General features: G+C 51.8%; 1 protein-coding gene across 5 annotated transcripts in view; it reads right to left on the bottom strand.

The window, feature by feature from the left end:
* DTX2 (deltex E3 ubiquitin ligase 2) overlaps nucleotides 1-16,323 on the bottom strand; it is a 33,917-nt gene that overhangs the window by 14,383 nt on the left and 3,211 nt on the right. For 4 of the 5 annotated variants that reach the window (XM_036826593.1, XM_036826592.1, XM_036826595.1 and 1 more), the window contains 2 exons: nucleotides 7,181-7,537; nucleotides 4,299-4,935 (listed from right to left, as the gene is read on the bottom strand). In XM_036826593.1, the coding sequence (XP_036682488.1) occupies nucleotides 4,299-4,935; nucleotides 7,181-7,448 (905 nt within the window). In that variant the 5' untranslated portion in view covers nucleotides 7,449-7,537. Of the gene's footprint in view, nucleotides 1-4,298; nucleotides 4,936-7,180; nucleotides 7,538-14,923; nucleotides 15,060-16,323 lie in introns of those variants that run through there. The other variant, XM_036826594.1, reaches the window with a different exon arrangement.

Here is a 16,323-nt window from a genome sequence, read left to right as displayed (position 1 = left end):
TTACGGCAAATGCTTCTGGAAGCTGCCCAGATCCTTCCCTACTGCCGGCCTTGGGTCACGGGTCCCACTGGTGGACACAATAGGGAGCTGCTGGTTCTGATCCAAATCAGAAAATTTCACACTGGCTGGTACTGGTTTTCATTTCTGGACTATTCTCCCCAAACAGAATAACCTGTGCGGCCACGCTTCCTGCCACCCTTATCTACCCTCAGCCCCAAGAGGACAATGGAACTGGATCAGGGCGCTCTGATAATGCGGGCGGGGGGGGGGGGGGGGAGCGGGGAGGGGCTAGGCGTGCAGGACACTAGGGCTAAGGTTTTAGTCCCGCTAAACTCTGTTTAATTTGAAGCCACGCCCCACCCCCTTCCTGAGCCTGTTTCTTCAATTCTCAAGTTCTAGAAGCGAAGAATTTGAGAAGATACAGCCCTTGGAGGCATCCTTCATCTCCCAGGCCAACCCGACAGGGAGCACTAAGCTTGAGCCCATAACCGGGAAGCTGGAAAGCCGAAGCCTGGCTCTGCCACTGCACTGGGCTACCCAGCGGGCTGGGCATCACTGGCCCAGCGGGGGTCCGAGAAGTGGGATCCTCCCTTGCTGGGGAGAGGCACGTATCTGGGGGAGAAGGCCTAGGTTCTAGAGCAGAAAGCAGACAGGCAGTAAGGCTTCCAATGAGCAGCTCACCCTGGAACTGGGACCAGGAACCACGACTAAGTTCAATCTGCCTAGGGGTCTCACGATGTTGTCACTTCCCCCATGACTTTCCCCAGCTCCTCCCCCATACATTTCTCTGCTGTGGTCAGAAGGAACAGAGCAGTAAAAGGATCCAGTGGGTCCCAAGATGGGGACTCTCAGGGGTGGACAGAACCTCAGAGGTCGCTGATCTCCCTGCACCGTCCTCTAAAGGGCTCAGACTGGCAGAATGGTCCCAGATGTGGGGGCACCATATGCCCATGAAGTGCCCTTCCGAGAGTTCCTTCCCACCCGTCTCACGCACCCCTCCCGCCTGCTAGGTTCCTGGCTCTACCTACTAGGCCCTCCCTGCCTTGCCTGTCTGGGACCATCTCCAGGAGCTTCCAAGTGGAGCTGGGAACACGAGACAGGAAGATTTCTAGTCTTCTCCAGACAGGACTGGACAGTCCCAAACAGGAGGCAGAGCGAGAAGGCCGGACAGTGAGGCACACAGAGCCTTCCTCCAGCTCCCCACAGGCTGCCACGCACCGGGGAACCTCTGAGCATGCGCAGAACAAGAAGCACACGGTGTGGAGCCTGGCGACCCCCTTCCAGCCCCCGCAGCGCTTAAACGCTGGGTGCCTTGGTGCATGTCGAGTCCCTTTTCTGAGCTTTACTTTCTCTCCCTGTAAGGTGCGAATAATTCCCAAAGACCCCCAGGGTGTCTGCGAGGCTCGATCTGCAGCACGATCCAAATGCCCACTGTTTCCCAGGTCTCAGCGGAGCAAGGCGGCTCTGGGAGAGCTGCAGGGCCCTCACCAAATCCTGAAAACCACAGCCCTAACAGAGCAAAAGGAAACTTCAGAAACTGACCCGCCCAATTCCGTAACCTTCAGAGAGGAAAAGAGAGACGCAGAAAGAGAACAGAGTGGAGCCGAGGGCCTACAGCGAGTCAGGGGCAAGGACCCACTGGAACCCAGGACCCCAATCCCACAAGTCTGAAGAGCCTGGCCGATACTGGGTGGGAGCGGGGTGCTTTCAGAGGCTGGGAGAACAGCAGCAGCAAGAACAGAGCTGACGAAAGCAAACTTTCTGCTTAGGGGTCTCACGATGAGAGCCGTTTTCCTAGGCCGGGTTAGTGCAGGGACAAAGCACCCCGAGGCCTAGCCACACCAAAGCTGCAATAGAGGGCTGGTCCTAATCACCACCCCGAGTCATCAGAGTGCTAAACCAGCCGGCACACCCTCTATTAAAGAATGTGTGCGTGACACATTTTGGAAAGTTTTCCATCCAACATCACTGAAACACAAGTTTTGGTGCTTAAAGGGATAAACTTCAGCTACTAGGAAATTTACTTAAACCCAGCAGCTCAGTGACAAACCATGTATCTTCTAGATGGATTACTGCCTACTCGGAAAGGCTCCTGGGGCACCAGGCAAATCAGTCAGCCAAGGTTTTACCCAGATTGAGCAAGAAATGATTTGAAACTATGTGGGTTACAAAAAAAAAAAAACCCACATGGGTTCCACAAATTTTGATTTCACTCACTCACATGTCCTTCCCAGCAGCTACCAGTAAACACTTTCTCCTCCACACACGCGGTAACCTTCACCTGATGCTGCTGACATTCACTTGGCTTTGAGAACTATACCACAGCCGCTAGAAGACTAAGGTGCCAGGTGTTTTCAAATCCTTCCGGCCCTGCTGGGTTAAGAGGTCAGGGATTTATTAAACCCCCTCTGGCTCTACAACAGCCATTAGAGAAGGGTTAACTGCAGAGGACCACACTACAAATTAGACAGGAAAACACTGGCCCCTGCGAGTGAATGTCACCCCTCCCAGCTCCTGAGGAGCTGCAGGAGGTCCAGGTGAACACCCCCTTCAGGCGGCAGGCCCTCCTTTGAGGCTGTTTCACCTGCCAGAGCCTGCCGGCCCGGCTCCCTCCTGGTTTACAACGCAGGGCAGCAGGGTAAGCAACGTGCACGACCCAGCAGCAAAGCTAAGGCCATCTGGCCCGGCAGCCTTCCATTCTGTAATTGGCCTGGACGGTACTGGCGGGACCCACCTCAGCAGCCTCTTGGGCCCTCAGGCTGGGGAGGGGAGACCCCAGAGAATTATCAGGGGAGACTGATGGGCGCCCCATACCAGAAGAAAGCAACAAAGCCCATGAAGTCGCCTGGCTCAATCCCAAAATCCCAGCTCTAGAACCATCTAGAAATTTGCTGCAGTTAATTTGTAAGAACATAAGCCCCAGGAGGCTAGGCAAAGCCGACCTAGTCATAAAAGCAGCTCCAGCCTTGCTGATAACCCTTCTGGGCTGGCAAACGTGACATGTTTTTCTCTAAAACAGACTGACTCACATACTGGAAGGGGCCTCACAGAGCACTGGGAGGGACTGGGTTGGCACAGAGCCCAGCTTGCTTATGTCTCTGTGCAAGCCCACAGAGAAGGCCCAGGCCATACCTCCCTGTGCTCCCAATTCCCAGAGAGATCTCAGATCCACGTGCCCCAACTCCTGGAGGACACGCAGGAAGACACCCGGACCCAGGGGGCCCATCCCCTCCTCTGTGTACTGGCGGCTTCTGCACGCACCCCTCAGGACGCCCTCTGCCTTCCTCTCACTCTGCCTTTCAGACAGCTTCAAGAACTCCACGTGGGGAGTTCCCTGGTGGCCTAGTGGTCAGGATTTAGAGCTTTCACTGTGGAGGCCCGGGTTAGATCCCTGGTCGGGGAACCATCCCACAGGCCATGCGGCGTGGCCAAAATACAAAAAAATAATAATTAAAAAAAATTTTTTTTCAAAAAAAAAATACTCCACATGCCCCACATGGGGCCTGGGTTTGATCCCAGCTCTGCCACTTCCTGGCTGTGCTGCCAACCTCGTCAGCCTCAATGTTCTCCCCTGAAAGCTGGGGACACCCCCTACCATATGGCCATTGGGAGGATTCACGAAATCACCCACACAGCCTGCTGAACAGGGCCCGGCTATAACACGTGCTTGGTGAGTGACAGCTGACACTGTCTTATCGAAGCTGGAAGGGTCCTCTGAAACCTAACAAGAAAAAATACTAGAGGCCTGAGAAGCTGCCAAGGAGGTCTCGGCCACACGGGGACGCTTCGGCCCTCCCCGTGGTCAGGGGAGCCGGTGGGTGGCCAAAACTGGGCTCACAGCCTTCCCTGGATGAGACCGTGGGCTTAGGGAGAGGGCTGAACCTTCTATGTCTGTGACTTCAGGGCGGGGCACACAGACAGAGTCAGAGAAATGTCCTCAGGTACCCGGCCCCAGCTACGTGGCACACAGGCACAGCCAAAAGAATCTTTAACTGCTCAGAGAGCCCGATTCTCCTGAGTCAATGAAAGGATCACTGGTTTTAACCCATGTGGCAACTACCAGCACTCAAGTGCCAGAAGTCAGGTAGGCTCCCTGGGACACAAGGCTGTGGACAGCGTGGCACCTCAGCACCACGTGACACATGCAAAGGAGATGACGTAGCAGGGACAGCCGAGGAGGCAGGTGCCGAGTCTGCAGGCATTTGGGGGAGTCTTCCCAGCTAAAGAAGAGCAGAAACCCAAGCCCGCTGACAAGGCATGCGGGTGGACAAAACGACCGTCCGCGTAACACAAGATACCTGGCTGCGCCGGCAGCGGACGGTCCTGGGGGCTGGTGAGGAGATCCCAGGTGGGAGAGGCTGGAGCGGTAGAGGGGCTGGTTCCCCAGGGAGGGCAGCGCCCCAGCCCAGAGGTTGGTGGTGCTCAGCCTGGGCGCAGACCTGGCCCCAGAGAGTGAGGGTTTGTTGTACGGAGCAAAGGCCTGGTGGGCCCCCAAAACAACGGCGGTCCTGTGGGGTGGCTGGGGGACTGGGTAGGCAGGAAGGCTGGTCATGGAGTGGCGGTAGCGGCCTGACACGGGGCCGGCTGCACCGCCGCCGAGGCACTGATGGCAAGAGCAGGCCACTCCCGTGTGGCCCGGTGGAGCGATGACAGTGGTCACTGGGTACGGGGGCCCTGCCTGGCGCCGCACGCTCCGGCAGAAGCTGGAAGTCTTGTTGGTCTGCGTGTGGGTGGCGTAGTTGACGGTATAGTTGTACCCCAGGGGAGCCAAGTCCATGAGCTGGTTGCCCCTGGCCACCTGCTGCTCCAGGTAGTCGCAGACGCTGGCTTCATACGCCGTCCAGGAGCCGTCGTCACTCAGCCACTCCCAGACGATGCCCAGGCCCGGGGCCGAGTGCTGGGGAAATAGGTGCCTCCGCACAGCCCGCATGGTGCCTGTTTTAAAAGGAGCGTTGCACATATAAAGTTCATCTGCTAGCCACTCACCACCTCCCAAAAAAAGGGAGTTTAAAAATTCTTTTTTTCCTACAACCAAAATAAAACATGATCACGGTGTATATATGGGTCATGTTGCTGTCTGACCTAAAGGCTGACATTGATTATTCTCTCCAAATTTGGGGTGAAAGGTAGAGAGCTCTCTCTATGCAAAGAAACTGTGGATCAAAGGGATCAAGTGGCAGACAGGGACCAGCGCTTCTCAGCAGGAGTGAGGGATGCTGGACGCTTAGGTCAAAGACCAGCTGTGGCTCAAAATATTCCTAAGGATGAAACCTATGTAGCCTGACTTAAAAAACTGAAAACAAAATGTCTGAAGAAAATTAAATCATCCATAATCTAACCACCAAGAGGAAAGCACACGACGTATATTGTATATTGTAACATATTCCTTCCGGTCTGGTCTCCTAGGCATGTATATTTAGGTGTAGCTGACAATCATACTGAAAAATTTTCCTGTTTTCATGTATTATGCCATAAGTATTTCTTATGTCTCTAAAACTTTGTAAAACTCTTTATTAACTGTTACACAGTTCTCTTACATGGATGTACATAGATTCCCTTGGACTTCCCAGGTAGCAACTATTAGGAAACACCTGTGGTTAGCTTATACTAATAAACCAAACCTGATGATTCAGGAGAGAAAGAAAAAAATCAATTTGGGCCATGCTTCCAACAGTACTTTTCAAAAGGTGATCACTGCGATTACCTTCTACCTGGTCTCCCGACCTCAGCAGCCAGTGGGATACTCTTAACCCCCAAATCAGATTACGTCACTCCTCTGCCCAAATCTTCCCAGGGTTCCTCCTTTCAGAAGAAAAGTCGAAGCCCCTCAAGGGATGGAAAAGCCCTGCACGACCTGCCCCTCCCTCCTGACCTGCCCCCAGCCCTTCCTGGTGACCAGGCCACCTAAGCTCAAACTTCAAAACCTGGTGGCGCAGTGGTTGAGAATCTGCCTGCTAATGCAGGGGACACAGGTTCGGGCCCTGGTCTGGGAAGATCCCACATGCCGCGGAGCAACTAGGCCCGTGAGCCACAATTACTGAGCCTGCGCGTCTGGAGCCTGTGCTCCGCAACAAGAGAGGCCGCGACAGTGAGAGGCCCGCGCACCGTGATGAAGAGCGGCCCCCACTTGCCACAATTAGAGAAAGCCCTCGCACAGAAACGAAGACCCAACACAGCCATAAATATAGATAAATAAATAAATAAAGAACAGCAAACTTAAAAAAAAAAAAAAAGAATAACTTTAAAAAACAAACAAACAAACAAAAACCTCTCCCTGCGCTTTACACATCCATTCCCTGATAAACACTCATTGCTACCTAACTCATACACAGTTCACGAATCATTTATCTTGTGCGCTGCCTTTCTCAGTGACTGCGAACATCATGAAGGCAGGGACTTTTATCTGCATCCACTGCCTGGAAGCCTGAGTCCTCACACCCTCGAGGAGGCTGCTACAGGGATTAGAGCAGGAGTCTTCAGGCTCGGCACTAGTGACATTCTGGGCTAATAATTCTTTGATGGGGGGCTGTCCTGTACATTGTAGGATGTTTAGCAGCGTCCCTGGCCTCTACCCACTAGATGCTGGTAGCACCCCGCCCCATAGTCCTGACCATCAAAAATGTCTCCAAACGTTGCCCCCAGCTGAGAACCACTGATTTACAGGGATAGTGCACAGCTCTGGGAAGAAGTTGGTGGCCCCCTTCTCAGTAATACTGAGCAAAAGACACACATACACACACACACACACACACACACGAAAGAAACATGAGTGCACAGGAGAGTGAAGTAACTTGCCCATGTGACACAGCTATCATACAGGAGCTGGAACCCATCACCAGGCCCTCTTAACTAGCATGGTGTGCCACCCCCACGCCAGCTGGCCTGCTTGCCTGCCTGCTGCCAGTGAGACCCTCGAACCTCTGCGGGCGGAAGCAGGCATTTCTGGTTTGGGAGACAAGGGGGAAAGGGGCTGGAACGGCCTCTGCACTGTGTTCCCAAGGCACCCTGTACCACTAAGGAACATCTCACACTGCTATCACTCCCAGCACCCGCCTTCTGACTGTGTGCATTTCAGGGGCAGGATAACGCTGAGAGTCAATTCTGTGACCCCCAACACCTAGCATGACGCCCAGCCCGAAACAGGCACTTGGACACATACTTGAGGCAGGAAGTGCCTTACCAGTGTCCTGGCGGAACTGCGTCCAGCTGGGGAGGTCGATGATATAAGGAGCCAGTGAGGGGTCAGCTTGGCCTAAGGGGATGCTGTGGGCCAGGCTCCCCAGCCCGAAGCGCTGGCCCTTCTGCTGGACAAACTGCTGCTCGATGTAGCTGCAAACAGTGGCGCTGTAGGGGTGCCAGGTGCCCAGCCCGTCCTGCCATTCCCACACGGCCACTGCCACCGGGCTGGTGTACACCTGAGCCAGGGAAGGGCTTGGGGCCATGGCCATCTTCCCCAGGACTCCCTCTGTTTTCCCCAACGGCTTCAGACCACTCTGGGCTCGAGTCTCAGGTCCATTGCCCAGCGCTTCCAGGAGACCTGAAACAAGACAGACACGCAGTTACCGACGAACACGGTGGCCCTGCCAGAATCAGTCTCAGTGCGGGAAAAAAAATCATGCTTTTCCACAGTCACTTTTTTCCCTAATACCTTAAAGGCATCGTGAACCAAGTACCTAATCCTGTCTCTTTGCTCAGGCAGCCAGGAAGAATTCGGAGTCAGTCAAGCAGCCTCCTTACCTCTGCAAATGTCCAGGAAGACATAGTGGGTGAATTCTGGGTGCTAATCATCAGTCCTGCTTCTGTCCTTTTACCAATAATTTCCCTCTGGCCCAACTACTAAGTGTATCCTTTTATACTATACGTATTTTCATGAGTCACCCCAATCCTTTATGGACTGAGGCCATCATGACCCCTTATACCTTTGTGAGGACGCCGCACAGGTTTCCAAAGCAGGTTTGTTTGTGGGACACATATTAACACCTGCTATGCTACAGATGAAAAAAAAACTATGTCTCGGAAAGGACCAGGGGCTCAAGGACAGCCAGAGAGGCGACTCTAAGCGTGGGTGGGTCCTAGCTCTGCCCAGGTCTCCAGGCTGCCCTGGTTTCCCGCACCATTAACCACAGAGGGCAGACCCTAGATAGACATTAAAATCCTATGGATGCTGAAGCCCTCCCTCTCTGGCCTCTCTGCACCCCACTCCCTGGGCCTGGGCCTTGCTGACTAGCGGTCAGGTCCAAAGACTTTACACCCATCTCCCAAGACAGTCTTCTCCCAGTCACTCCCGCCCAGTTGCATCACTCAGGGTTTTCCCAGGCCATCCGTCACATGAACTTCTCCTCCACGGCACCGACCAGAACCTTAACGCCCACACACACATATGGTGGTCCCTGTCTTTCTGCCCCCTCAGAAGGCAGACACCCAGCGAGTTGGCCTTGTCCACAGCCACCTCGCCAGCCCCAGCACAGGCCGTGTCATGTAGCATGTGTTATACACGGATTAGCTCAAAGCACGACTGAATGGAGGCAGATGAAGATTCTACGTGCCTACAGCTGTTTGAAGAAGAAAGGGGGTCTGTGGAAGCTCCTAGGGTGAGAGAGGAACGGGGCCAAACAGACGGACAAGGCGGTATTTCTCCCACTTTATGGACAGGAAAACAAAGAAGTCAAGGTCTTACTGAAGGTCACACATACACTGCTAAGTGGTAGCACAGAGTGCAAACCCAGATCAACTGGCTCTAATGCCCATTTTCTTAGTGGGGAAAGCTCAGCATGAGCTCTACCTTGGGCTCCGCCCTAGATAAACATTAAAATCCTATGGATGCTTAAGCCATCTCTAGCCTCTCAGCCTCTCTGCACCCCACCTGCTTAGAGAGGGGGGAGGGAGAAAAGGGAAAGCGGTGGGGGGGAGGGGAGGAAGGGAGCGAGGAGCCAGCGTCTCAAGCTGCGAGCACCCTCAGCTGTTACGTCCACGTAGGGCCCTGGTGCCAACAAGGTTCCCAGTCACATCATCTGCTCCGATTCCCACACAATCCCCTTAAGTACAGACATCGAATTTTGCCCCTGTTTTGCAGACGAGAAAACCGAGGCCCCGGTGGTTTTGGTGACTCGCTTACATGGCCACTAATGAGGCTGGGACCCTGGGTTTTCGCTGCTGTCCCTGAGATTGCACTCCAGCAGGGTTTCAGTGAGAAGGCCGAGAACACCTGCCCCACAAGCAAGGCAGAGCTGGAGCAGCACGTGACAGTGAAGAGGCACGGGCTCTGGCGTCCACACGCCACGTACTCACTGCACTCTACTCACTGTGTCACCTGGTGAAGGTACCTAAGCCCTCCAAGCCCGATTTCGCTTGGAAGTGGACATATCAACCTCTATTCTAAGTGCTTTTCTAGGGGATTCAGATGGATAGGTGCGTATAAAGCACCCAGAACAGCGCCAGGCACACAGCCGATATCAGCAAATCTTGGCCTCCCTCCCTTTCCCTGCCCCCCTCCACCCCAGCACCTCCCACCCCTCAAGTCTGGGGGAGGAGTGGCGGCCCAGGGCGGCACTGAGCTACATGGTCTGAGAACACGGGCGATGAGTCAGGCCTGCAATAACTCTGAGCACACATAGGGGGGCCAGGGCTGCCCCTGAGCTGCCAACCGCTCCAACAGAAGCACACATCCCGCCCTGGAGGATTAGACCCGGGATGCCCTCGAGATGGCTGGCAAGCTTATTAGCTCAGCGCCTGTAATTAGAGGCCTCTGGACCCACATCCAGGTACAAATCACAGGACTGGTTTCAGGGCCAATTACTCCTGAGCCCAGACTTTCCCCCTGGCACCTCCTGGCAGCCGTCACTCATCTCTCGGGCAGCAGGGGCCTCCCATGTACCAGCACACGTGGTATGTTCCAGCGTGTCCACACATCCCCAGATGAACCAACTCGGAGAACTCTGCCAAACAGCCTGAAAACTACACTCGAGAATTTCAGCTAAGCTTTTCATGACCGTGTTCGGCCTACAGACCACAGGCACACGACGGTCCAGGCTCTGTCAGGGTACTAGAGACCCAGAGATGAGAAAGACACAGCACACGGCCCCTCCATGACCGGCCACTGTCCCCACTAATACCAAGGCCTCCACCTTTTGTCCACCTGCATCAAATTCTAGCAAGTGCCAGAATATTCGGAGCCATTTCCCACCTCCCAGACATTGATCCTGCTGGTGCCCATGTCCAGACTTCCATCCTCCCTGCGCCTAAGCCCCCAGCAAACATGCCCATCTTTCCAGACTCAGCCACAGCGCCCCACTCGAGCCTCACCTTCAACAGAAAGTGCTGACCCCATCCTCCTGTGCGTCCTCACTGCATTCTCCATTTATCCAAACACACTGCATTTACTGGTTTCAGTATCTGTCCCCCCTCTCACCACCCCCCAGAACAGGAACTCCCTGAGGGCAGAGCTGGGGTTGACCCAAAGCTGGGACTGCAGCTCTTCAAATGCCCAGTATCCCAGAGGGTCTAAAACACACACGCCGAAAGAGAGGAGCACCGTCTGCTCCAGGGGCCTGGGGCACACTTGGGGCGATGCCCAGAACGCCCACTGATGTTCCCCTCGAACGCAGCAATCATGCACACGCTGCGGCCGTGTCAATGCACCCATTCTCTGTTACAGCCTCAGCCATCCCCAAGCTTCAGTTCAAAAACCTAATTTGGGCTTCCCTGGTGGCGCAGTGGTTGAGAATCTGCCTGCCAATGCAGGGGACACGGGTTCGAGCCCTGGTCTGGGAAGATCCCACATGCCGCGGAGCAACTGGGCCCGTGAGCCACAACTACTGAGCCTGCGCGTCTGGAGCCTGTGCTCCGCAACAAGAGAGACCGCGATAGTGAGACGTCCCCGCTCGCTGAAACTAGAGAAAGCCCTCGCACAGAAACGAAGACCCAACACAGCCATAAATAAATAAATAAATAAATAAATTTATTAAAAAAAAAAAAATCTGATGCTTGAATCCCATCCCTAAATATACTTATTTAAACAAAACAAAACAAAACAAAAAAAACCTCATTTGTTTCGGCTCCTAATGATGGGGCTATTTAGGGTGTTCTTAATTATGAAAATTGTTATTATTCTAATTGGCCATGGGAAAACAGCCTTAGTCTGGGGGCAACCTAAACACTTCATGATAATGGAATAAGGGAATTCTTAAATAAATTATGGTACACCCCAATGATGGAATACGAGTCTTGAAAAATCTTTTTAAAAGGCTTTCAGACCTAGAATAATGCTGCTGACAAATTAAAAATACCGGATATGTAACCATATACACTATACGCTCTCAAGCGGGTGGATGTGCCATTTACTGAGCACCTACTATGTGGCACGCACTCTGTCCGGTGCTCTTGCCGTCCAGCTCTCTCAACCCTCAACTGCCCCTGAAGGTAGAGATTATCCCCATTTTACAGACGTGAGAACCAAGGCCAAAAGCAATTAAGAATTTACTCAAGGTCAGACGGCCAGTCTGTGACACGAGGTTCTTATATAAGCTGATTTTTAAAAGGCGGGAAGGAATAACTCTGACACTTAACTAGGAGTGATGGAGTTATGGGATATTTATTCTTTACCTCTTTCTGTACTGGCAAATGTTCTACAGTGATCATGTTACTTATTATGATCCGACCGAAGTTATCTTTAAAAAAATGTATCAACAACTTTGACCACGAGAAAAACCATCCTGCCTTCTCTTGCATTCTCTTGTCAGATTTAGCCACAAACGCCTGCGCACAGCCCCACGGCTCCGAGGCACAGAGGGACGCTGCTGTCCTACCAGAGAGGGGTTTCACACAAAGGAGAAAAGGTGCATGTGTCCAAGAGTCTTTCTATTCCCGGGGGATTTACAAAAGCTTTAGAACAAGACCTGAGATGACGCAGGAATCTGAGTGAAACTCATCCTGCCTGATTGTGGGCCTCTGGGTAGGGGAAACCACACAAATGGATCCCCTTACAGTTGCGGCCTCCGGGAAGAAGGCCCCGAGCGTGGTTTTTAAACTGGTGCCCAGACTGGGCGACTGTCAATTTGCCAACATGTGAGGACCCGTTTCCTCCCCTCAAAGCCCACCGAAATACACAGTGGCCTGGCCCAAGCCTGAGCTGGGCAGTTCACTCTTGGCTCCACGCTCGGTGACCTTGGGACAGTCACATCCCCTTTCCTGGGCTCCACTGCTCAGGCGGTTGGATGGGTTTTCCAGCCTCTTATAAGCAGCAGAACCCTTTTCCAAATGTGACCGTACGCTGCCCATCGATATGTAAAATGCAGAAAAGTGGGGTGCTCTTATTGACACAGGGGCTGCCCTTCATTCCTACTTCCTGAGAGGTCCAGGAAGCTGTTGTGTGGGACAGAGGCGTTCTGAGGGGCACGGAGTGGAGACCAGTGAGACCGGGTGGACTTCAAACCCTATTTCCATGCTGTGTCTCTTTCGGGTGCTTTCCAAGAAGCATGGGCCTGCAACTCCACACCCCACCAGCTGACATGGTGCACATGACCTGTAAGCAGAGCATGACCTTCAAAGACTTGTTACGGGGCAGCCGGCCACCCGGGCACTGTCAGAAAGCCTTCCCACGGAGATGGGAAAGTCCAATACTGCACACAAACACACCAAAGCAATGTTCTACTTTGCTAGACATGTTGTTTTTAATACAAATTTAAAACAATGACCTATTATTTTTTTGCCTGTCAAAGCAGTAAAAATAATCTCAATACTCAGTGCTGGCGAGAGTACACTGAGATGTCATACTTCTGGGATGGATAAACCCTTTCCAGAAAACAGTTTGGTAATATGTATCAAGAGGTTTAAAAATGTTCACTTGCTTTGACCCAATCATTAAAAAATCTATCAAAGGAGATGAGAGAAAAACTTCAACATAAAGATATTCCCCACAGCACTATTTTAACTCGGTAAAAGAGAAGCAGAGAGAAAACTCAGTAGAAACGTACCAAAATGCTAACAACGGCTGCCTTTGAGTGCAGAAACTATTAGAGACCTTTTGTTCAACTTCCTTATATATCTGAACTTTTCACATTTTCTAAAGTGGGAAACTATTACTTTTGTTTTCAGAAACAAATCTCTACAATGCCCACCACTTTCAAAAGATCGTAAATATGAAACAAACCCCACCACTGTCACTTACCATCATTACTTCAGACGGCTGCTCCCGTCCCAGTGGAGTTTCACTAACAGGCCTGTCAAAGTACCACGGCACCTCCTTGCCAAGAGACACATGTCCCACCCCTGAGTTCCAAGAAAGTGCAAAAAACACACCATCCAGGTGCCCAAACTATTACCACAGGGGAGCGCTGCAAGGTAGGGCTTTTGTCTAGAAAAGAGATGGCTTAAGCCGGTGCCACCTAGACCTGACTAGGCTTCTGAGAGATGGAAGGAACTACACATGATTCGTCCCTTGCACGTGGGGCTGCTAGAAGGGAAATGACAACTCCTCTCCTGGCTGGTGCCTGCCTAGGGCCCTCCAGAGGCAGGTCAGAGCCGAACGTCCCAAATGGGGTTCAGAAAGCCACACAGTGGCCAGGGGGCAGGCCCCGGCGACCAACAATTCCCCAGTGGGCAACCTCCTCCACCAGCACCAAGAACCTGCTTCTCCTTCTTTGCCAGGAGCAACCTGACCACCCACAGGTCGTCAGAGCCTACCCTGGGGCCAGAACGGGGAAGCAGCGGAAGCAGTGGCAGGCACAGTGGCCATAATCACACCAGTGGCCACCAACCAAGAGCTTACTATGGACCAGGCACCCTGCTAAGTATCTTATAAGTGTTCTCGTTTAATCCTCACATTCCTGAGCAAAGGGTATCATCTCCATTTTATAGATGAGAAAAGTGAAGCAAAAGATAAACAACTTGCCTGAGAAGCCACAGGTATAAGCAAACCCAGATCAGTTTGCAGAGGGATAAATTGATGTGGACAAATCGGCCTGCCAGATGTGTCTGCTTGACCTACTACACAGTTTTTAGTTTTTACAAATTGAGCCAATGTTTAAAAACTGGAATATCCACCATTAAAAAAAAAAAAAAATCCAGATTTCTAGCTTCTCTTGAAAACCAGAAAAGCTGGCAACATTTGCAGGCCTGACCCAGATTCATTGTGCAGCCAGCAACAATGAGCTGCACCACCGCGGTGGCTGGTACTACTCTCCAGGTTACCACAGTTACCGCAACTCCCCAGGGCAGAGCCGGCAAACTTTTCCTATAAAGGGCTGGAAGGTACATATTTTAGGCTTTGTAGGACTCTGGGTGTCTGTTGCAACTACACAACTCCACCACTGTAGTGTGAAAACAGCCATAGGCCTCACATAAACTAACTGGCGTGGTTGTGTCCCAATAAAACTTTATTAACAAAAAGAGGCTGTGGGCTGGATTTGGCCCACGAGCCACGGTTTGCTGACCTCACTGTGGTCCCACCGACCTATAGTTGAGAAATACTTCTTTGAACCTGTTTCTCTATTGAAAAGTGGGAGAGTGCTTATGCCTCTGGCCAGCCTCCCCTATGACATGCCTGCCCTCTGTAGACACGTCAGTCTTTGCCCAGCACCTGAGGGTGAAATACAGCATCCAACAGCACGGCAGCGAGCATGTGGTAAGGGCCACCCCCAGGGAACCCCAACCTGCTTCCCAGAGCCAAACCTTTCCCTGCATGAGGCAACTGGGCCCTGGCCTACCTCTCTCCTCTCCCCCCTCCCCCGTGACCCTCTCCTCTGCTCCCACGGCTTCAATAATCCCACGCACGCAGAGCATCCAGACCTTTCTTCAGATGTCCTGCCTGAGTCCCTTAAGCCCTCTGCTCCAGCCATCAGCAGCTCCAGTGAGAGCCCAGAACCCACCAGGCTGTTTCGTGCCCCTCACCCCTCACCAAGAGCACCCATCCCACGTGTCCACTTACTCAATTCTTAATTCCCAGCCTGAGACTCTCTGCCCGGTGAAATCTGTCCTACATCCACTCCTGCCCTGCACGGAGAAGTGGCCTCTTCTAACCACCAATGTCCATGTGACATCTGAGTGCAATTATCTACTTGTCCCCTCCACTAGGGCACGGACTCCTAAAAGGCAAGGATTATGGTCAGGAAAAGATTTTTCCAGCGAGGCACAGCACGCTGACTATACACGAAAAGATACATTTCACTGTGTTAAAATTAAGAATGGTTGTTCAACAAAACATGCCTCAAAGAAAGCAGAGAGTTACAAGCTGGAAAAAGATACTCACAATAAGTAGGAAGGATTAAAATCAAGGATATATAAAGAACTCCTACAAGTCTATTTTCTTTTTAAAGCGCCAGGAACCCCACAGAAAAATTACAAAAGAGTGAACATATAATTTACAGGAAACGCACATGCCAATAAACTTATGAAGAGATGTTCGACATCAGGGCTCAGGGACACAGAAATCAAGATCCCAAAGATCCCATTTTATACCCATTCCATTGGCAGAAATAAAAAAAAGTCGGCCTATATCAAGTGTTGGCAAGAGTGTGGAGCAAGTGGAAGGCCTACATTCTGCTGCTGGTGGAGTGGAAACTCGTACAACCACTTCAGAAAAAGTCTAGTAACAACTATGAAAGTTGGACATTTATTCACCCTATGACCCAGCAAAATACCACCCCTCAGCTCATACCCAAGAAAACCTCTTGCATATGTGCAACAGGAAACATATACGGAAATGTTCAGAGCAGTCCGCTCATGACAGCAAAACTGGAAACGAGCAGGTACCCATCAACGGAAGATCAGACGCATAAACTGTGATTTGTCCACACCATGGAATATTATTCAATATTCAAGACAAATGAACCAGATGACATGCAATACTATGGACAAACTGTAGCGATATTTTTTTAAGTGCCTTAGGAATACACAGGTACCATAAAACTACATAAAAATGAAAGTGAGGGGATAATGGTTATCTCAGGATGAGAATGGGAAGAAAGATCAAATGATTGGATGTGTATTTTGTTTCAAGATCCTGGCTTTTATTGTGGATGGCTGAAATGCAGGAACTTACGACACATTAAAAATAACTTTGGAAACAAGTGAAAGCAAGCCGGGCATGAACGGTGATCAGTGTGTATTAATCTAGTTCTCTGTTTACCTGAGGTGAAAATTAAAACAAACACACAGAAGGGACTGTTTAATTCTCTGTACTCCAAGTGCCAAGCACAAGCCCGGGCACACAACTTCCTAAGTGTGTGTGCAATGAATGAGGGACGCTCCTCCCTCACCCGTGGCCCCATTCCTGTCGGCCTCTTCGGTACCTTCGACATGTCTGAAGCCAAACTCACCTTCCTTGCT

Source organism: Balaenoptera musculus, chromosome 15 (assembly GCF_009873245.2).
Source record: "Balaenoptera musculus isolate JJ_BM4_2016_0621 chromosome 15, mBalMus1.pri.v3, whole genome shotgun sequence".
In the NCBI taxonomy this organism is placed as follows: Eukaryota; Metazoa; Chordata; class Mammalia; order Artiodactyla; family Balaenopteridae; genus Balaenoptera; species Balaenoptera musculus.
This window is presented reverse-complemented; position numbering and strand designations above follow the sequence as displayed.